We start from the raw sequence: 23,143 nt of genomic DNA on the forward strand, positions 1-23,143 counted from the left end.
AAATTTACCAAATAAAGTCTAGAATGAGAACTTTGGAAAGTATAGAGATCTAGATCAGTGTTACTCAAACTTTAATCCGAAGATCTAGACTTTGAAACCCAGTTTGAAAAATTTTGCATTGAAAACTAAGCTCTGTCCCTCTAGAAGACTTTGTATGAACGTAAATTTAAGCACAGAAGCAAATGTCGTCACTGAGATCATAGCCTTACGCAGTTATGAGGTGGATGTCCAAGTAATCCGGAATATGTTTATGAAAATAAAAGCACAACTTTAAAAAATTCTCAGAGAGTCTCAGATACCTGAAAACAGATCTTTAGATCCCAGTTTCAGAAGTGCCTATTCAGAATGAGTAATTCAGAAATCTCTTCTTATTTATTTTAAAAGTTTATTAATTTATTTTTGAGAGAAAGGGAGGGAGAGAGAGAATCACAAGCAGGCTCCACACTGTCAGCCCTGAGCCCAATTCAGGGCTCGCTCTCACAAACCGTGAGATCATGACCTGAGCCAAGATCAAGAGTTGGACATTCACTGACTGAGCCACCCAGGAGCAACCAGAAAACTTTTTTACTTTATTGTCTTGATGAGAACTGCAAGAAGAAATTCAGCAATCTTTTGTGCTTTGAATTTTACAACTTAAAAAAGGTACAATAAGTTATGGACCATGAGGAACTTCTTGTACAGACTAATGTGCTCACTTAAATGTGAACTCATGTCAGAGGGTCACAGGGAAGGAACATCATCTGTGTCCATTAAATTTTTGTCTCCGTGCATTTGAAAAATGCATTAAAATGCAATTATGAAAACTCAGTAAATAATTTCTTCTAAATTTGGAAGGAGGGAAGGGATATATAGGAACTTCGGTTTTTCCAGGAAACTTTCCTATAATCATAGTTACAGCTTGTTGAGGTGGAAGCCTTCATCTCATCACAAGGCATCAGAAAGCTATGTCCCATCCCAGCCTCTTTCGTGACTACCTCCCTGAGTAACCTGAAAACACATCACTTCCCTTTTCTGGACTGTGTTTTAGAATTCTTAGCTACTGAAATTGTAAATTTTGAAATTAATAGCTCTTGGATTTTGCTACCAAACTACTATGTTTTGAATGCTATCCAAGTGAATATGTATATTTCTAAGTGCACAGGATTTTAGCTTAAAGTCAGATATAAACATTCGTTTATTGCCGCAAAGAGTTTCATTTTGAAGTCCAACATGTCCTTTTATTGGTATTTGTTCAGTCATTTGGATGAAATGGATGTGTTTGAGACTGCCTTACTGCACAGATTATTGTTTGGTTCTGAAGTTTTGTTGCTTTTTTTGTTTGTTTGCCAGAAGAAAATTCATCCACTAACAATTCTAGCCTAATTTTGGAGCCAGATAAACACATGGGTGGTTTTCTTCTGGTCATTGCATGGTTTTTCTTATTCTGTAGGCCTTTTCATCCTGTTTCCATTCACCAAATAACTTGAGGGCTTACTATGTGCAGGGCTGTATGCTAGATGTTAGGATAAATAAAAGGATTGTAATATATAGTCCAAGAGCTTACAGTACAGTTGACGTCAGTATACACACATCAAAGAGTTAAAAGCTGAACAACACAAGGGATGGTATGTGATGCAGTATTTGATTAAGTGTCATATGACTAAAGCAGACAATAAGTGTGATGACTTCAAAGGAGGAAGAGATCTCATCACAGTCCATACTGTAGCAGTTGAAAGATCTATCTAGACTTGGCATTCATGAAAGCATTCACTTCTGAGCCAGATGCTGTATTCACACTTCAGTCAGTTAATCTGATGCACTGCAAAACTCATTCTCAAGTCCCATATTTTTGGGTGTTCTCCAAAAATTTGCCTCTTGAGAGTTGGCTTTATGTCTTTGAAACAGATGTGTACTTCTAGCTCTGCTTCGAGATGAAATGCAAGGTGATTGTATGACCTAAAAAGCTTGTCTTTGCTGGATCAGTACTGGTTGCTCATCAGACAAATTTAAAAGTGGTAGAGAGTCTTCTGCCTAGCAACCAAAATGATCAGTGTTTTAGGGATGTTGCTTAGATTTATTCATCAGTAATTGTTAGAATCTGTAGAACAAACTTCATGCTTTAGCAGACAAATTACGTATAATCCATTTGGTCTTTCATTTTAGCTCTCAAGCCTAGTCATTTGTTTGTGAGAACCAATAAGATAAAGACGACCTGAAGCCGCAGATACCCCTGTCCCTGTGTAACATTTTTCATAGACTTCACCCACCTCTGAGGATTTTTCTCTGGTGTTTGTGGACAAGACATTCCCTCTGTACTGTCATTGAAAGATATCCGAGAAATACAGTATACCAGTCAAATCGTTTGCAAGAAAGATTTGGTCAGATTTGTTTGCTTCCATTTTTTACATATTCTGTTTCTGTTGTTCCTATGCCACTGTCATCTAGAGACTTGTGTGTTCCAGAATACTTGCCTGCTTGTGAGTCTGATAGAGGCTTGATGTGTATCTTAAAGGAATAGACCATCTCGGACTACTGACCATATACTTACAGTCTTTCAGTTTAGGAGGTAAGGGTCTAACAAGCACATGTTAAAACTTTAGATAAATAGTCTTCTGAGTTTATTTCTTGGCATTTTGGGCAGTCTAGTAAAGAGTGGAATGAAATTATTATGGGTCCTTCGCTAAGAGGATACGTAAAAGAAAAAAAGAATTTGGAAAGCACATAGTACCAACAGTGCTGTGTAATAAAACTTCCTGTGACGCTGGACATATTCTATATCTAACACAGTTCAGTGTGATGGCCACCAGTCACTTGTGGCTGTTGAGACCTTGGAATGTGGCTAGTGTGCCCGAGAAACTGAATTTTAAATTACGTTTCATTTTAATTAATTTAATTTTAAATTATAGGTGCCTCATGTAGTTAGTGGCCACCATATTGAACAGTGCAGGTAAAAAACTGTTGTTTGGAGTATTAAAGAAGTCTCTTTTATGAAACCGTTCTCTTAGCTACATAATCAAACCTTTAAGAGAAGCTCAAAGTTCCTTTTTCTCGCGCTCCCTGTCTCTTTACCCTTGAGTAGGAGGAACCTTGATAAAAGTCCAGAAAAATGGTCCACCCTACTAGGGAAGAAGAGCTTTTAGTGCAAAGAATAAAGTGTTATAATCTCAGTTAGCTAGGGCAAACAGTGTCATGTTCTTGATTTTCTAGGACAATGCTGTCTGATAGAACTTTCTGTAATATGAGTGTCCTGTTGTCTGCACTGTCTGTCAGCCACTGAGCAATAGCAGCCACTAGCCACAGGTGGTTAATGAACACGTGAACTGTGGCTAATATGACTGTGTGAAACTGAATTTTTAATTTTATTTAATTTTAATTTTAATTTAAATAGTCATATGTGTGTAGCCAGTGGCGATTGTATTGGCCAGAACAGCTTTGGAATAATATTCAAACTTTTTTGTTCATGTGTTCCCAAAAGACTTTTTGCACATTCTTTTGAACATTTTAAAATGGACATTAAAATTTTATTCATTATATTTGAAAGTTTACAGGAAGTTAATAAGATATAGGAAATATTAAATCTAGTATGAGATGAACAAAATGAGGATTGGCTGTAAAATGTACTCAAAATGTACTATGAATCTGAAAAACCCATGTAAAATTCATATCTGTAGATTTTATCATGATCAGACAATATTCCACTTACATTACAAAAAAAAAAAACCCACAATATCCTTAACCTATATTGCTTTGGTTATTCTAAATTCAGGGGCCAAGCTTTACACGTAAGAAATACATGGCAGCTGGAAATGCCAAGAATCCCTACGGTTTTATGATGCCTTGATTAATCATGAAAGAGTAGGAATACCCCAGTGGGAGGCCATTGCTTTAGAACTCTGAGCGTCTTTCTGATAATCTTTCTAGGCAGGCGTAGTGGGACCGGACCCTTGAATTCCACTGCCCTTAGGAAGCAGGAGAAAGATGTGGAGCTTAACTCTTGGCTAAAGTGCAAGAATCTGTGGGAGGATTTGGAGATCTTACACATTCCCTTTCATCAGACTCAACTGACAGATTCAACACAGGATTTCTACAAATACTAAAGTCTGAAACAGCGACTTAATTTGTTTTATTATTCACCACAAATATTTGAGTACCTTGTGCAGTAGGTCCTAAAATGCAGCAGTACCATTTACCATCAGGGTGTCCACCTTCCAATGAAAGAGTCAGACTACAAAAGCACCGATTACAGTAATGTAAGCAAGGTCTGTGTGACACGTTGACATTAAGCTCATGGTGCTCCAGGCGTAAACAGGAAAGGCATGTCATCAGGGGCTTTCAGGAGGTGGATCCTGAAGGTAAAGTGGGACTGAACTGAGTAGAAGAGGGTGGAGAGAGATGAGCAGTTGGGGTAAAAGACCAGAGGCAGCATAACCTAGAACAGTGCAAACTGCCAATATAGTAAAATATATTTTGTTCAAGAATCTTAATCTGGAAACATCCAGATACTGCAGTTCCAGAAAATTTATAAGTGAGTATTGTTTTCCCTCTTTCCCTTCCCCCATAATCTTTGGTTGAGTTTCTCAAGATCCACATATGAGTGAAAACATATGATATCTGACTTTCTCTGACTGATTTGTTTCACTCAAAAAATTTATAAGTGATAAGCTGTTTAAAAAGTAAATAGCAACTGGGTGGCTCAGTCGGTTAAGTGTCTGACTCTTGATCTCAGCTCAGGTCTTGATCTCAGTGTCATGAGTTCAAGCCTTGTGTTGGGTTCTGCACTGGATGTGAAGCCTACTTAAAAAAATTAAATAAATTAAAAAGTCATGCCTTTCAGTTGAAAAACAATTTGCTGTAATGCACGGCATTTGGTGAAGGTCTGACTTAGAATCTACAAATGACTCCTTAGTGGTGTCTTAAGGAAGCAAGAAAAGGTGGAGCAGATAGTTCTGGAACAACAGTATGGTGGATGTATCAATTCTAGACAATTGATACATTTTCATAAATAACCTATTTATAGTGTTGGATTGTAATTGTGCAGGTATCTATTACATATCTCATTCTTACATCCTGGAATGAAAAACCAAAGCAAAGCATCTTTTGAACATACAATAAGAAGAAATATATTTTACCCTGTGGCCTAACACTCAGGTAGTGTATATGTGTAACTGAAACATTTTCACAAAATAATAATGACTGTAGCTAACACTTCTGTAATATTTACTATGCGCCATGTTCTAAGTGCTTTACAGATATTCATTTATTTAATCCACAAAATTACACTCTACTTAACTATGTGCAGTACACTCCGGCATGTTCCATTATATTTGAACACAGCTAATGTAGCTCTACAACCACTAGGTCATACATCCTCTTGAGTATCATAAGTATAAAAGCACACGAATGTACCCAACACATTGCCTGTACCTGGTGGGCCAGGTACCAGTCTCCTCCCTACATCCTCCTCCCCCTCCTCCTCCACCACCACCACCACCTCCTCAACCTCCACCCCTGTCCTTGGCAGCATTGCCTCCCCTTTTAACCCCTGTCCCTCCGGTACCTCTCATCCATCCCTACCCCAGCCGCACAGTCATTTGTCTCCAAAAACTCCCTCACCTAAAACTGGTGCAAAGAAAACCTGGATGGATGGGGGGTAGCCGCTCCCACTGGTATTGGGCAGCTGGCTTACTCCTTGGGGACTGGCAGCTCAAGGTCACGTTGGTCCCCTCACGGAGTCCGCCCAGGATGCCAGGAGGCAGCAGGATGGAGGAGCTGGAGCAGAGAGAGTAAAAACTCATACCCAAGGGACCAACAGACCCGCACCTCTACCACCCCTCACTCTCTCTGCCGCAAACATCCACACTTAGTGCCCCACTTCTAGAGGAACACTCTTCTGTCACTCCATTGGCCCCCCTCCAACCTTCACACACAGCCTTTTGGGAGAGAGACCGGCCTGGCCTCCCTGGGGGCTGGGGAGCTATTGCAAAGTGTGTGCTTCTCACTTACCCAGCACACGGAGTTCTAAAGTTTTGCTGCTGTCACTCCTGTTTTTGCTTTGATGGTCCTGCACATTCACAGAGCAGCGGTAGGACCCAGAGTCTGTCTCCCGCAGGCCCTGCAGCCGCAGTGACACATTGTGGGAGGGCATGGAGTAGACCAGGGATAGCCTAGGTTTGCCTGTCGTGGTCCCGCTGATGTAGGCCAGCACCTGGTGTGAGGCACAACGCCTCCCGGTTATTACATGTATGCACTGTGCCTGCAGGCTCAGCTAATCCCCTCCCCCACACTGGCGGTCTCCAAGTGCTCCTCCCCTGTACTCACCCCCTCTAACCTGTACCTGCTCCCCATCCACCCGTACTTCCTAGCCACCCTCACTGCCCCTGGGTCCTCTTTGTCACAATACTCCTTGATCCCTTATGTATTGTCCCTTCATCTCCCACTTGGGGTGCTTAGAAAGGTGGTCACAACCTACTAAAATTGATTTTCCAACCCAGCCCACTAATGGGCCATAACCTGCAGTTAGATAAAAGAAAATTAGAAGATATTGAGGTGACATCAGTTTTTTTTTTTTCAATCATCTAAATCACCTCTTTTAAGGCATCAAAATTTCAGAAACATCATTAATTTGGAACAAGTCATGTCCTCAATATTCTGGCGAAATGTTTTATACGACGTGGTTCTAGATAGCTGGATCCTGGGGTTAGAGGGAAGAGGGTGAAAGGAAGTAGGAAGTGATAAATAACGAGACTGGAGAGAAATACAAGAGGTGAGATGAGGTACTAAGGAGTTTAGACTTGACGCTAATCATCTAAGAGCTGTAAGCTGGGGAGTGGACGTAGTCTTAGGTCCTAGGACTGGCTGTAATGTGGAAAATGAATTGGAAAGGGTAAGACTGTAAGGACAGAGATCACTCAGAGGCTTCCTGCAGTAAGCTAGACAAGAGGTACAATAAAACAGTGGCCATGAAATCAGAGAAGACAATAGATTTCAGATATACTAAAATCAGTGGGGCTGTTTGGGGAATCTGAAAATTCTAATCTGTAGGGTTTGTTAAGTCTCCTACCAGCTTATACAGGATTCTTTGTTGTGGTCCTCAAAGATCATCACAGTGCTTCATAGCCTGAATTTTTAGAGTTGGTTCTAGAACCCAATGAGATCCAACTAAAATACCATTTTGGCACAGCTCTGTGTAACTTCTAGAATGTACTCTAGACTCTTGGATTCTGCTCCCTAAACTTCAGAAGTGGTGATTCTGTCTTCTTTTTTTTTCCTCTCTCATTTCTCACAGTACTAGAGGGAAAGAACTAAAACTCTCATCTCCAATTTCAGATATTAATTATCATACAGACACTCTGAAGTTGCTCATATTGCTAGGTTGAGGTAGAATAGTTTTCCCCTCTTGGAAGGTTATATCTATGTAATGTTTAAAAAAGGTTTAAAAATGGGGAGGAGGAATGTCTAAAGTTTCAAAACCAAACACCAGTGCCACAAAGAGCTTTCGCTTTTAAACAGTTGATGGTTAGGATTGCTTTGATTATTAGGTACTCTGTAATCCTGGTTGGGGTTGGGGGTGCGGTTCATGCAGCGTGTTCTTCTCTTCCTGCTGTTGACCATTGTAAAAACTTCATTCAGCGTTCAGGATGAATGCTTAACAAATCTGGGCCCAGTATGCATATGTTACAAATTATCTGGAGTTTGTAAACTATGAGGAGTCTTCCCCCTACTGTTCCAAATCGTTGGGAAATGTCTGCAAATTGGAAAGAGGCATATGTTTAAATCTGTTTTAATTCTTACCTGTTGTAGTTGAGAGAGTCCTTGAGAGCCGGTGGAAATACTTTTTTTTTCTTGGCACTAATCAAGTGAGTTCTTGTCACTTAGTGGGATGTGTTGTTAATCCTTAGTAGAAAATACAGACCTGTGTTTATTCTCAGGCATTTTAGGAATAACAGCCATCATTTTCTTTTTATATATGTGCTCTTGGCTGTATTCATAAATTACATATTTTGAGCTAACAATATTTCATTCACTATAAATTGATACAGTAGAATGGAAATTATTTACTTAGGTATGCTTTCTAGTTGCCTTTTCTTAGCCTCTGTAAGACTATTTTGTTGTAATAGCCTCAACTTTTGAAACTCACAATATTATGTTTCTCTACTCTCTACCTTCAGATTTTATTTATTCAAATAAGTCAATTATGTTTGTAATTGATATTAATAAAACCAGAATAAAGTTCATATCTATCAAAAACTGCTTTTATTATTATTATTATTTTAAATTTACAGACACTTTCTCTGAATGGAAAGAGCTGGTTTATGATTTAGAAAAAAGAGTGTGATAGGTCAAAAAGTACCTCAACCTTACATTTGATCTCTCAACTGCTGTATAAAATCTTAAGGAATTTTTATTTATTCATTCATTCATTCATTCATTTGTTCGTTTAGCAAAAATCCACCGAGCTGCTTCTGCATGCTGGGCATTGCTTTAGGTGCTGGAGATACAGCAAGGAACAAAATCGAACAAAACCCCTGCCTTCAAAGAGCTTAGGTTCTGGTAGAAACCAATATGATATTTAAAATATGCAATTCAAAACAGCACAATGGAAAGAAATCCTCTCAAATACGTTATCAGCCTTATTGACCTTAGAATATTAGAGCTCTTATCTTTCATCATATGTTAGAAATAGAGATTCCATTTGCCTTTTCTTTATTAAGAGTGATTTACATGACTTTATATCCTTTTATTGTGGTGAGTCCAATTGTTACTGGGGCTTGCCCCATCAAGCAGCAGAGTGCAACATTGTTAATATTCATTCAATCATTAGAATATGAGCACCCCATTCAGTCTTCTGCATAACCAGGTAATGTCCCTTCTCTCTTTTGCAAATTAGGAGACATAATTAATAGTTGGACTTTGAGGCATCAGAGTTGTACTTGTTTTAGAACAGTATAAAATAGTACTTTTTCCTTTGTATAAGTAATATAAACCACATTATAAAATTAAGAGGAAAAATCAAGGGAGAAATTTTAACTTCATAGGAGCGTACTTACATACCTGTGAAACCCTAATTTTCAAGAAGTGGTGGTGAATCTGATTTTACTTCCAGTATATTTCCGTGCACCAAAAAAGGAATGAGAGGTCTACATATTTTTTCTTCCATTGAACTCCAAGAAAATATATGGGTCATTCATACTTCACTCTTTGTCTGCCTATGGCTTCTTGTAAGCAGGCTGCCCAGTGAGTGAGACCTGTTCCTATTATGGGTAGTTAAGGTTCCTTATTTCCCCTTTGGTTTATATAACAGTGTTAGTTGTCATATTCTTGCCAAGACTACAAGCCTTTGAAAATGGTTAGTTGATTGGCTTTTATATAGAAAGAGGAAATAAGACCAAAAAGTTGAAGAACCTATGCTGGTATAGCCAGGTGTTTCTGAAACTTGAATACATCTAAAGCATGTTTATACAGCATTGTTACTTGATATGTAGCAAATCTAAATCTAGGTATAAAGTTATAGATCTCGTGTTATCAAACAAAAATAACTGTAAAATACTTTTACATACTAATAAAACTAAAAGTCAGAAAATCAAGCTAGTATTCCTTTAACACTAGATGATGTAGTTTAGCTGAAACTAAACTTGCTTTCCAAACAAGATTCAGATACTGTGACAGTTTGTTATTCCTACCATGTGCTTTGTGATAAAACTTGGGGGTTACCATTCCCTACTTGAACTAACCTTCATTTATAAGTAGTCTCCATGTGACTCGACTATTATTTTTGTAACAGTCAAAATGGCTAACATGTATTGAGTACAAGTTGTTAGGCAGGCACTGTTTTAAGTGCTTTGTTCATATGTTTTCACTGAACACTCATAGCAAATCTGTGATGGAGGTACTGTTGTTAACCCCACTTAACAGATGGAGAAATTGAGGCACAGTGAGATTAATTCGTATGTCACAAAGTTAGTAGGTGGTGAAGTTGGATTGAGCAGTCTGTCTTGATGCTCTTGATCACTTGTTTATATTTCCCCTTTATGAACCATCAACCCACCATTGGAAAATGTTGACAATTGAAGTAAGATTTTGGCAGTAACGTGATTATAAATAGTCCAGTGCAATAGCAGAAACAGCCACATGGATGTTATTACGCTCATACATGTTACTTCTCATAGAAAGAAAACACAGGTTTAAAAATTCTTGCAGATAATGCATGGTGTCCTAAGATTATAAACATGTGAAAAACATTTGATTTTGAAGTCCCAAGGAAAAGTTGGCAACAGGAGTCAAAACATGAGTAAGGCTTTTATTGTCAGACTTGCTTCACTCAAATCTTTATATAAATGATGGCATTTATTGAACTACCAACTCCTCTTCAAATAAGTTTCAATTACAGAAGGAATTTACAAAGTAGAAGTACTTTTTTGGCAGTAGAAGCAGGTTAAGGATGTGGCTTACCAAAAGGAGGCATTACCTATGCCTAGGTGTTCTTAGAGATGACGAAGATGAGATGGGACTTTCTATACTTTTCAATGTCTATTGAAGAGAGGAGTACCAGGTCCAAGTTTTGAAACCTAAATTTACATACATTAAAGAAGTTCTGATAGTGACCTTGGATAATAAGCTCTCGCCTTTCCCTTGCTCTCTATTCAGTTAAATAAATAGGGATGTATCACTTATCTTCCACATACAGGTGATACAGTCCAGGAGTGAGATGCCAGTCAGTACCCGCCCCCTCCCCCAGCTGCCTGGAGGAATGACTGGGGACAGCTTCCAGTTGAATTCCTTTGCCCAAGGGAGCTGTCTCCCCCAAGGTCAGGCTCCCTCTCCAGGGCAGCCTGAATCCAGTGACTGGTCCGTGCTGAAATACAAAGGAATATCTTCCTTTCCCCAGTTCAGGACAACTCTGAAGGTTCATCCAGTTTCCCCACATCACTTTGGGTTAGCTGAGGTCTTTGCTGCAACTGTGTCTTCCTTCAACATCTTGGTTGGCCTAGCGCTGTTCTGGTCAGTTTCTAACAGGTGTTAGTTCTCAAGAGCCCTCCCCAGTACACCTTCTGCACACACTCCTCAGACTGTTTCCTGGAACCCCCTTTTAGCATTAAAGTAAAATTTAGGAATAATAAATATAAACTGCTTAGCCTAAGTCTCAGCACACAGTAGGCACTGAGAAAATGTTAGTTACGGTTTTTACCTTCATTGCGCAGAACATTGAACCATCTGTGGAAAATGTTTGATTTTTGTAGACGGTACATTTTTCATATGGCTATTGCTTTTAGCCAGTCTCGTAAAGGTAAGAATAAAATACAAAAATGTAACCAAATGAGCTATAAAAAGTGTTATGATTGCCTGAATTTTTTTCTAACCACTTTCTAAGTAAGTTCAGGTTGCCTACACACAGATGCATACACTTAAAACATGCTTATTTTCAGGTTTTTCATAGAAAGGGTATTTGTCAGCATATGAAGATGTGTTCTTTCATGCATTTATGATCTGTAGTTTACAGCCTGTAAACGCAAAAAAAAAAAAAAATCCACTTTTTGCAGTAGTTGACCCTTGAACAACATAGGCGTTAGGGACACCAACCCCCTGTTCCATCAAAAATCTGGATATAACTTCTGACTCCTCCAAAACTTTACTAATAGCCTACTGTTGACCAGAAGACTTACTGATAACATGAGCTGGATTAACATATTTTGTATGTTATATTTATTCTATACTGTATTCTTACTTTAGAATACACTAGAGAAAAGAAAATGTTATTAAGACGATCATAGGAGGAGAAAATATATTTACAGTAATGTATTTATTGAAAAAAATCCATGTGTAAGTGGACCCTTGTAGTTCAAATCTGTGGCTGTTCAGGGGTCAACTTTAGGTCAATATTTACTTTAAAAAAAAAAACAACTGACTAAGGGGACGCCTGAGTGGCTCAGTCGGTTGAGCTTCTGACTTCGGCTCAGGTCATGAGCTCACGGTTCGTGGATTTGAGCCCCGCATCAGGCTCTGTGCTGAATGCTCAGAGCCTGGAGCTTGTTTCGGATTCTGTGTCTCCTTCTCTCTCTGCCCCTCCCTCGCTCATACACTGTCTTACTCTGTCTCTCAAAAATAAATGTGAAAAAATTTTTTTTAAATAAATAAATAAAACAACTGAGTCTTGACCCAGATTTAGGTGAGACTCTGTTTGTACCCAGGTACCTTGATGGAGGATTTCTAATAACCTTACTTTTTAGATGATTTTATCTAGATGTCACAGCCAAATGTGTGAAAATTACTAATGGAAGGAATTTTGTATTATAGATTATCTTTTCATTATAGATGGTAGTTTTTAGTAAAAAAAAAAAATACAAAACTTTCATGGTTCCCATGAAATGAATAAAGTGACTTACTGTTTTGGAGGGGGTGAAGTATCTGCTCTGCATCATTTCCCTTTTATTTTTATTTTCTTTTAATGTTTTATGTATTTCTGAGAGAGAGAGGGAGACAGTGTGAGCAGGGGAGTGTCAGAGAGAGAGGGAGACAAAGAATCCAAAACAGGCTCCAGGCTCTGAGCTAACTGTCAGCACAGAGCCCGACACGAGGCTGGAACCCACGAACCGTGAGATCATGACCTGAGTTCAAGTATGACTGAGCCACCCAGGAGCCCGACTATTTGCCTTTTAAACACTAGTCTCATCACCAGTAGAAAGTACCTTTGTGTTTGGGAAGCAATACGATGTAATGGTAAAGCTGTATGAGATGTTATTGTAATGTGTGTGTGCATGTATATGTATGCATGTGTAGTTCTTTAATTTTAGACCTGGTTGATTATGGACCAATTAGTGGGCAATTCAGGATATTTGTGTGGGAGGCCTTTAAAGATGAATGATTCTCCCCTGCTGTCCTAGAAATATTTTAGATAATTCTCAAATATTTTTTTTTAGTTCTCATATGTTAGTAAAAGTTAACATTTTAAATAAATATCTGAATACCACTTTGAGATGGTGCCCTGGGGTGTGAAGTACCAAGGAAAATTCAACAGAAATGCTGATATAGCAACTTCAGATGAGATGTAGGGGGTCAGACGAAAATAACCTACCTAATCCAGGATAATTCTTTACCAAACAACTGATTTTCCCCCATTTAGATGGGGAGAGGTTGTAGGCAAATAGTGGTATCTGACTGTCTTTGGTAACTATAACTATCTGTTGCTGCTTATGTCTGAAATAGTTTAGTAGTTTGCTAAAGCCCTAATGTTTTGCCTGTCTTCATACCTAGAAGGATTCTTGTATCCCAAAGAAGCCCTTAAACATGACTACACTTACTAGGTATGGCTTTTATGGTATTACTGCCAAGAGGGAATAATGATTTACCTACAGCATAGGGTTAAAGACTTTATGGTCATATGAATATAGTTCCTTGAGCAATGGAAGGAGTTTGTTCTTGACAATGAGCAATGGAGGGTGTTTTTTCTTCATAATCTGAATGGACAAGACCCTCACCAGCTAGCATGGAGGAGCCTAGAAAACTTCGAGGAGTTGATCCTCACTGAGAATCAAAATTTCCTGAATTATTTGTTCCACGCAAGAATCTCTCCCTCGTGAAGACAGTACTGACCAGTTGTAGACACAAAAGTGAGTCGTTCATAGCCAGGTTCGGAATGCAGTGCAAGCTGATAGAATTCAATCCTGGACAGTTCCCCAAGAGACTGGGGCTCCAGAGAGGTAAGATCTCTTGGTTTCTGGTGGTCATCCTTCCATTTGACCCTGTCAGAATCCAGGAAACAATTGAGTCGTTTTCCTTTTCTATCTCTGACAAGACTCTGTATCCTTGAATATATTATTTATTTAATGTGTAAGGCATAAGAAATAATAAAATCTGGACAGAGCAACAGAGCTCTGTTTCGCAGGTGACCCCAAGAAAAATTTAACAAGAATGGTAGATCTTTTTAAAACAGCTTGGCCTTCTGCAGTTATTCCCTTTGTCACAAAGGGAATTCGCTTTGCTAATTAGAGCTGTATCTATGTTTCATGCCATTTTCTGCGCCTGTTTTTTTCAAGTAGGAGCCTTACCTACCTTAGATTTATTGATTCTATAAATATAATCCACCATTGTGGTTAAACGGTGAGTTTCCTGATTTTCTTTGCTAAGAAAAAAATTGTGATCTTCTTGCTAGTGATATTACAATGTTAAAATTGCTTTATTTACTTAATAAATGTATATTGAACCCTTATGGAATAGGCATTCTTCTGGGCTCAGAGAAACAGAACTAGGCAGACATACCTACTTCCTACCTCATAGAGTTGATGATCTAGTGGAATAGTTCTCTTAGAAAGCATTCACATTATATGAGTGACATTGGGGGGGGGGGGTTGTTTTTTTGTTTGCCAAATCCCCTTTGGAGAAATACTTGTCTTGGGGCCTTGCCTTCTCATTTGTTAAGTGAGGAAGGTGGACTGTGTGATCTCTGAGGTTCTTTTCCATTTAAAACATCCATAATATTTTGGATGCTTGGAACCCGGTTTGCTTTTAGAACCTTAGGCATCTCCACCCACCACCGTCAATCAGTAGATTATATAAGAGAGATATTTGGCAAGGATAGTGACATAGGCAGATAGGCATAGTATCAGGTGCTGCAGGAAAGTCAGATGAGTTAAGGACAAAGTTTGAGGGTCATTCTTCTCAGTAATTAAGACATTGCTGACCATGATATGAATGGTTTTGGCAGAATAATAGATCAGACTTAGTCCCATTGGTTACGGATTGAATTAGTGTAGACAGTGCCTATTCCTTTGAGACCCTTTGGTCTTCAGACAGTATTAAAATGGGAAGATGCGAAAGCTTAGCCATTGTAACTACTGAGGAAAGTAGTCATGACTTCCTTTCCTATGCTTGTTTCTAGATGTGTGAATTTCCCTTAGGTAATTTATGTAGCATCTGTATTGATAAGTGAATCAGATAATGAATGGGCAAGTATTATGTGATTCATTTGGAACAGATAATCAGCATAATTTATGAATCATTTAATACCGCTCAATTTCCACTTCAGGAAAAGACTTCTTCCCCAGCAGGTGGAAGAAAAGCTGCTATATTATTGTGAAGAGTAAATTGATATCCTTGTATGTTTTTACTGCTAGAAATTGTTTCTTTCAAAAAAGCAGGGGAATTTGGCTAGTTTGCCTCTTAAAGAAAATATTAATGCTGCTTTATCTAAATGAGCAGGATGTGGAGCAAACTGGATAAATTTTACTTAAACTGGTATTCGCTATCATTATAATCTCATGTCAAACCTAATACACAAATTAAGTCTACCTTATTTTAGGGCTTCTGACTAATGCCTGTGATACTCTTTTATGGAAGAAACAGCCACATGGTATAGAGCAGTTTTTAACTCAAAGTTCTGGCATGGGCTCTTCAGAGTCTGTGTTCTCCTTGAAATTGTATAGAACAGTTTTGTATGTGTTTTTTGTTTTTTTTTCTCCCCCTGGGGAGGGGATCCATGACCCAAAAAAGTAAAGAACTTCTATTCTGGAGAGGAAAAGGAAAAGGAATATTTAAGAATAAAAAGCTCTCTCACTTGCCAAAACCTCCCCTGTAGCGCTAAGAACTGGGGGAGTGTGATGCAAGGGCTATTTTTTTTTTTTGGTTTGGGTTTTGTTTTGTTGGGGTTTAGGGTTGGCTGGTTTTAAAGGATTTAGGTGATTGGCAAATCAGTTTGCCAGATTTTGATGTATAGAAAATAGGTAGTAAATAAGTAGTAAAACTTCTGCTGGCAAAATCAGATAGATTTTGCCTTAAGTGACTTCCTAATCATTAGTTCTAGCTCAGTGTAATATAGATCTTCTACGTAAGAATTTATGGTGTATTCATAGTATCCCTCTTACTGTGTGCAGAAATGTGTTTTTTTTACTTATTCTCCTACTTAAAGTTTTTTTAAATTTTATTTTCTACCTTTTGTGCTCACAGTAAGAAACTAAAACTAATTAAAGAAATTTTGAGTGTCTCTAAAAGATAGTGAAATAAACTCAGTGGCTTTTTGTTGTTGTTGCCTTATTAACTAAGAACAACTAGTTGTAACAGTTACAATAAAGCAGTAACTTTAAAGGAAGAAGATAGATGTATTTCACAAGACCTGCTTCAAAATCCACATCTGCTTAGGTTGAGGTATTGTTTTTAACTCTTTTATAAACAACTAGTCATTGAAGATTTCCCCCCAGTGTAATTTTCTCTATCTCTTGTGGAATATAATATGTAATTGTTAAGACTTTGACTGCAAATAAGTATATTCTTTATGGGATCATTTGCATTTAAAAAAAGCTCAAATTAATTATATTTAGTTTGCAGAGGGTGAAGATCATCTATGTAATCTATATCTAGTATGGCCAGTTTGACAACTACATTTGAAAAATCTGTTTCACTGCTTGTTTTTTCCTATAACATTGTTTCCTGCTGTTATAACTAAGCTGTCCTGCCCTGCAGTTTGACTTTTTCATCTGACATCTTAGGCTGATCATGCCAGTGTTTTCTAGACAACACATTTATGTAGCTATTAAGCTACAATATTTCCATTCCTCCTTGTTATAAACTCAGTTCCACCTGTAGTCAGTTCTGTTAGAACAGTGGTTTTGTCATGGTGATTATGTTATGATTGTATGAAATGGGGCAAATTTTGAGAAAATGAGCCAGTAGCAGAATTGGTTGGCATATGCCCATATGATTTATTTAGTTTGCTTCCTACTTTGCCATACCAGGGAAAAATTTAATTCCACCCACTTCCCGAAAGACAAAGGAGGGATTGGAGGACACTGAAGTGAAAGGAATCTTATTTTTTCCCCCAGAGTAGCTTATATAATGTCAGGAAGGGCTTTGACGAAACCACTGGCCCTACTTATAGATCTTATTTTCCAAGCCTTTCATTATTTTATTTGCCCTTTTCTGAACTCTACAATTTCCCTCTCTTGTAGCTGGTTCGATGCCCAGAACTGAATGCTGTGCTCCAGCTGTGGCCTCACCGGTGCTGAATAGAGAGGAAGAGCCACCTTCATAGCTTACATGTGATTCCTCTGCTTATACAACCCAATACTGGATTTACTTACTTTGGCAAGATAGCTGCATTGTGCACTGTATTTAATGTTACGTGTACTGTAACCCTGGGTCTTTCTCTGCATTGCTGCCGTTAAACCCCCAATCCTGCCAATCTAAAACTCCTACCTTTGTTTACCTGCCCCCTCCCTCACAGACCTCCCCCCACATTCATCCACAATGAATGCCATCTTTATTCTCTCATTTCCTTTCCCTCCAATCTTAAACTTTGGCAAAACTTTCCCTCCATCTATAAATTATCAGTTGTCAGCCATCTTGTTTTCCTTCCTGCTTTGGTAATGGGACATCTTTTAAGCCTTTTCTCTGGTTCTTTTCCTGTTGTGGTGATTAAACACTTGACATTTCTTCCAAATCAAGTACCTACCAACTCCTTCGATTTGACCACCTAATCAAGTTGTTACCTACCCTTTAGTTCTTTCTAGTTTCTCTTGACTCCTGACCTCTATCCCTCTGACCTCCTTCAAGAATACAGTATTACCTCACTGCTCTTCCCCAGGGAGGAGACTGTAATATTGATTTACCATGGAAACTTCTAGCAATAAGGAAAGTGTTATTCTTCCTAATTGTGAATAGACTGATCTTTTAATAATTTTGAGCAAATTCTTCCCCCCACCCCAAAATCTTAATTTTTAAAAGAAAGTGCTAGAGGTTAAAGTACCACACATTTCTAAGATGAGTGAGGTAAAGAAAGAAGGAAGGGAAGTAAGGTATTTGTGTTGGGTAGGAAACAGCCCTCCAAGAAAGCGAAACTTGAGGTTCTTGTTGGGTTTGGTATGGCTGTTTGAAGTGGGAGGTGAGATTTAGCTTTTCATAGATTTTGGAGCATTATTGTAATCTCAGATTTAGAGTAGATTTTTAAGTTGTCTTATTTAGGACTGTTGACACAGACACACAGTCATTTAATTGCGTGCTTTGGTTCATCGTTCAGAGTGTGGGAAGTGTAACCTTTCCTGATTGGAAGGCCTCCATATGTTCCCTTTATCCGTTTCTAAAGTCCCTGCAGCTTTCTCTGAGTTCAGTGTCTCCCATTAGTGTGGTCGCGCTCAGGTTTGAGCTCTTACTTTTGTTTTCTATATTTGTTGATGTGTCCTATTCAAACAACCTCTCCTTGGATCTCTGGATCCTTTACTGAACCCGGAAGGTACCTCTTACATGTATTTTATGTCTTGAGAGTTTTAAAATCAATTTGGAAGTCTTTTTAATGTTACTCCAATATACTGAATTCCTATCGTATGGATTTAGGAATTACCAAGCATTTTTCCTCCAGACCCCAATAGATATTTTTCATCTCAACACATCACACTCTTAAAGCATATCACAAAAGTACACTACAAGGAAAGAGGTGGCAAGATCTCATAGCCTTTTTTGATGAAATACAAAATATATCATCTGACTGTTCTTCTGTATCTAAACCATTAGATATTGCTAGCTTCCTTATTCACAATTACATAAGCCAAGTGACATTTTAAGCTCAATTTGGTGGTTTCAAAGAAACCTGTCATTTCCCACCATGTATATTGTCAAAAGATTGGTAGCTTTGCTTCTGATGCCCCTGTCAGTCCCGATAAGTCTGGCACGTTCCTTCAAAGGAACAGGAGTTTTATTCCTTGACTTCTGAAATGATCCCTGGTGACAGATGTGACTGGACTCTTGTGTGCTGCACGCATTTCTCGAGGGAGCCAGAAAGGAGTGAGCAGTGACATCTCCATTTATGGCTTTGGAAGGGTGAGAGGGACACGGCCGGGACTCTCCATGTACGGTCGTTGGAGGAGTCGAAAAGAGCAGTTGGGGTGTTCTTGGAGGCAGAAACTAGACACTGAGATAAAAATAAGTTGGCAGGAGACGTTTGCAATTCAAATTCCAATCCCTGCAAGGAGGGCAGAGGGCACTGGGAAAGGGGAGTATATAGAAAGTTAAATGAGATCTGCTGCAGGCATTTGTCTCCTTCCATTGGAAAAGTTACCCTGTGACATAGTCCCCAAGTTCATTTCCGACTTTTTTCTAGAAAGTTTCGTGTTATGTAGCTGTGACTACCTTTTACAAGAGAAAGAGGGAACACTTTTAATCAGAAACCTCAGCCCTTTAAGGCATCATTTGAGGCACCAGAAGAGATCTCAAGAGAGGGAGAAAGGCAGATGCTTATGCAGGGGGTAGGCTGGCTGGTTTTTGGACAAGGTAACTAATCAGCGCTCTGTATATGTCTGAGGAAGATCATCCTATGTGTCGTGTTTTTATTATTGCTTTTGCCCATCTGGATTCCTAGCCTTAAGGGACTGATCTGCCAAGTATTTTGACAGAGTGTCTTCTTGTTGTTTGTCACCTGTGATTTAAAGATAACTGAACTTTCATGGAGGCTCTGTAAAGATTATTAAGAGTTGTTTTAGTTTGGTGAGAATATGTGATATACTGGCTTATGGAAAGTAATCTCACATTTCGGAGAAGTGTACAGTCTGATTAATACATATAAATTAAGTCTGAGGTGAACCGGTTTTGCACAGTTGAGTCAGGAAGTATTCAAGAGCCACCAGGGAAAAAGGGTCTTGTCCCTCAAGAAAATTCTGAGTAAATTCAGTAAAGTAGAAGGGAGCTTAGAAGGAACCGAAGGAGCAGAGATTGGATAGAGACTGGATGTCAGTAAACTAAATGTGGATGCTGGGACTAAGTCCTTGATTTATCTTTTGAAATACCATGTAAGACAGAGTAAGAGATGCCATTAATTAAGGAAACTGGGCTAATGATCAGAAAGAAGTATGCGTTAGAAGACCATGAAGAAAATGGGTTATGCAAAGACATTAAGATTGTCCAGGTTTTCCCTGTGGACTTGCACAGTGATTTTTATTCGCTCTGTAGCACACGGCAGAAAAAGGAGTGCAATGATACCCCTCCACCTCAACTCACTTTCCCCCCAAAAAAGGAGATTTTTGGTTTGTTTGGCTGACAATTTGAGTTGGTAGAATCAATTAGAATTGGCTAATCTCCCAATGTAGGAATTAGCATATTGTTTCTTGAGAGCTGATGTTTGAGACGGGGGCTCTGTAGCATAATTGATTTGACCTCTTTTAAGTTTTAACAGTTTCCCTAAAGACAGTAAGTTAGTAAGAACTACGGGCTTGGAAGGTAATATGTTTTACTAGCTGATTCGCTTAGGCAATTGTTTTTACCCTGATTTCCTTCTGAAGAGTAAGGAAGGTTATATTCTTTGCTTTGGGAAATTCTTCTTTCTGTTCCTCCCTTCCCTCACTTTTTCCAAATTCTGGGCACAATAGCAGCTCTTTCTCTTCTGTGGCAGGTGTGCATCCTATTGGCTGGCTGGTATTTCTTGTTTTCTTTTTTTTTCCCCTACTTCTTTTTAAACGGGGGTGGGGGTATAAAAATATGTGTTATGGGGTACATGCAATAATGTTGTAATGTTTCTTGTTGTTTAATGGATGATTAATTGCAAAATAATTGTTTGAATTATAACATGTTTGAGTAAATGCTAAATTAGTTTTTTTTTCTAATATAATAATGAATTTGAAATCTAGCATTCCTGTAACAATGTGTCTGTGTTTGTCTGTCTGTGTCTGTCTAATAGTAATTAATATCTGTGGTCCGTACCTGGAAGAGGAAGTACAGCTTTAAAGGAATAACAAAAGACTTTGTGTCTTAGACCCTTCGCAGGTGTTACAGTCGGGTGAAAGAACATGGTGTTGGGAAAAGAAAGAGCAGTTACACATTTGAACAGTTGGAACAGGTGTTTGGTCAGGGAGGATGGGATGCTCAGCCCTGCCAGCCTGTACTTATTAACAGTAGTGGCTTGTACCAGGAGCTGGAGTCAGATGGCAGCACTATGGAGGAGTATTCACAGGAGGACTGGGGAAACCACAGTCAGGATCTCCACGGCTATCCAACAGATCAGGAATTGGGTAAGAAAGCCAATATATATGATACTTACATGTGTGTGTATGCCTTTAGATGTGTACTGGTACTTAGTATCCGTCAGATCTCCTGGTACGGTTCCCACTGGCAGCAGGCAGCACCTGGCACATAGCCAGCCCATTTGGGGCAATTTGGGCATTGTTGGCTTAGCCCTCAATTGCCAGCTAGTGCCTGGTGTTGGTCATTTGGATTTGGAAACCAGCAAAAATCCTTAAAGACACAGAATTCCTAATCGGTGACAGGTAGAATCCTATGCCATTTGAAGTATCCTGACCTTCTCATTCTAGGTAGCTCAAGAACGTTAACTCTTGGCTCAAAACTGCTATAGACCCAACTATCTTTTCCTTGCTTTTTCCTAAATACTTTTACTTTTCTGTTTGCTGTTTGTGATTTGGAAAAGGTCACCACCCACACTTTAGTCTGAACAAAAAAATAGAGAGAGAGAGAAGCCTCCGTTTATCTTGAAAAGAGCTGATACTTGAATTTTATCAGCGATCACTAAGGATCTTATCCTGAGCAGTAGCTGGAATGATTTAGGCTTAACATTAAGAATGGAAGATTACTCCTGGCCATCACATCTAAACTTGGGTGGCCTAATGAAGAGGGGATATGGAGTTAGTTTTTGTTTCTTTTTGCAACAAATGCCCCAGTTTGGATTTTCATAATTCGGAAGTACTGTTAGTTTCTGCTGCACCACTGGGCTTCAGTAGCAAGTTGTGTGATGCGTGTTCACTTACAAGGAAATGTTTTTCTCTCCATTGAGCTACTCGGGCAAGCTCCAAAGATGTATAAGTAGGATAGGCACTATGAACGTGCTTCTCTGGCTTAAGATAAAAGTCCACAGGCATTGTTTTACAGAATTCCTGATGGTAGAGAAATGCTAATGCAAAAGAAAAAGGATTAAATGCTAATATTTCTTACAAATACTATTTCTTTTTAAATCTCTCAAATATTGGAAGACAGAGGGAGAGAACTGTAAAACTAATGCAATGTACAAGAGGGACTTAACGACTGGGAGAATAAAAAGGGAAGATGCCTAGTGATCACTACCTTTTAATTTCTAAACAGTAATAAGGCCTAAATTACTTTGGCATCCTATAATTCTGGCTTTGTCGTGGAGAGTTAAGTCATTCAAACCTTTGGAAAATAAAATAAAATAAATTAAATTAAATGCAGAGGATATTGATTCTGATATTGGGAGAATAATTGCCCTGTAAAACCTACATAGGAAGCCTAAATAGAAGAGAATCATTTTTCATTCTTGTTCCTTTAAAAATCATGTTTGCAGTGAAATTAAGCTTTAATCTCCTAGCTAGAAATCCACTGGTGACCTTGAAAAACTTTATACTTGTAGAGCTGGTTTCTGATCTTACATATAAATGTATGCATCTCATTATATAAGAGTTATGTTTATAAATCTGGCATTGGACAGGATTTGACACCAGAATTACAGCCTTGCGTCGGAAAGTACGGAACACAGTAAACACAATGACTTATGTACATAAATGTCTGCTACTTAGAAAAATATAATTTTTTTCAAAAACCTTGCTTTTCAGATGAAATACCTGTCACAAAGAGAACATTAAAAATAAAACAAGAGTCTTCTGAAGAAGCACAGTAAGTAGATGCTTCTTTCTATAAAGTGTATTAAACTTAATGACCATTGGGAAGATCCAGAAAGTCATGGCTGTCATAGCCAAGCCACCAAGGAAACACGTGTATTCATTGTTTCACATCCTCTTAGAAGCTTATGTTTGCCAGTGGTTAACCGGAAACGTTGAGAATTTTGCGTACAAGACAGAGAAATAAATGTATTACACAAAAATAAGTGCGTTTATGGTGTTTGCCTGGACATGAGTGTGGATATATGGATGCTCAGTTACGGTACAGAGATGATTCACGGGGCCCTGAGTTTATCTGGGCTTAGGTGAGAGGACAGGAGGGCCGGAGGGACACTTACATTCCTTATGATACTACACTGTGGGAAGCAAAAAGTAAGCTCTTAGATGGCCGTTTTGTACATCTGAAAAAGAAAGCAGTTGCTGGAGGATAGATTAACCCCGAGCCAGGGCCCTTTGCCTGGTCTTCCCCCTGAGTTCAGCATTATCTCTTCTGTAAGGATATGACAGCTCTTTGAGTTTCCGTGATACTGTGTTTGTGGTTCGTCCTTCCT

At 38.7% G+C, this 23,143-nt stretch overlaps 1 protein-coding gene across 1 annotated transcript in view; it reads left to right on the forward strand.

Moving 5' to 3' along the window:
* Positions 1–23,143, forward strand: part of MSANTD2 (Myb/SANT DNA binding domain containing 2) — a 31,809-nt gene that overhangs the window by 2,812 nt on the left and 5,854 nt on the right. Inside the window, 2 exon segments of the mRNA XM_077756618.1 lie at positions 20,702–20,957; positions 22,527–22,587. Of these exon segments, the coding sequence (XP_077612744.1) occupies positions 20,702–20,957; positions 22,527–22,587 (317 nt within the window).

Source organism: Crocuta crocuta, unplaced genomic scaffold (genome assembly GCF_008692635.1).
Source record: "Crocuta crocuta isolate KB4526 unplaced genomic scaffold, BGI_CrCroc_1.0 scaffold172, whole genome shotgun sequence".
NCBI classification, from domain to species: Eukaryota; Metazoa; Chordata; class Mammalia; order Carnivora; family Hyaenidae; genus Crocuta; species Crocuta crocuta.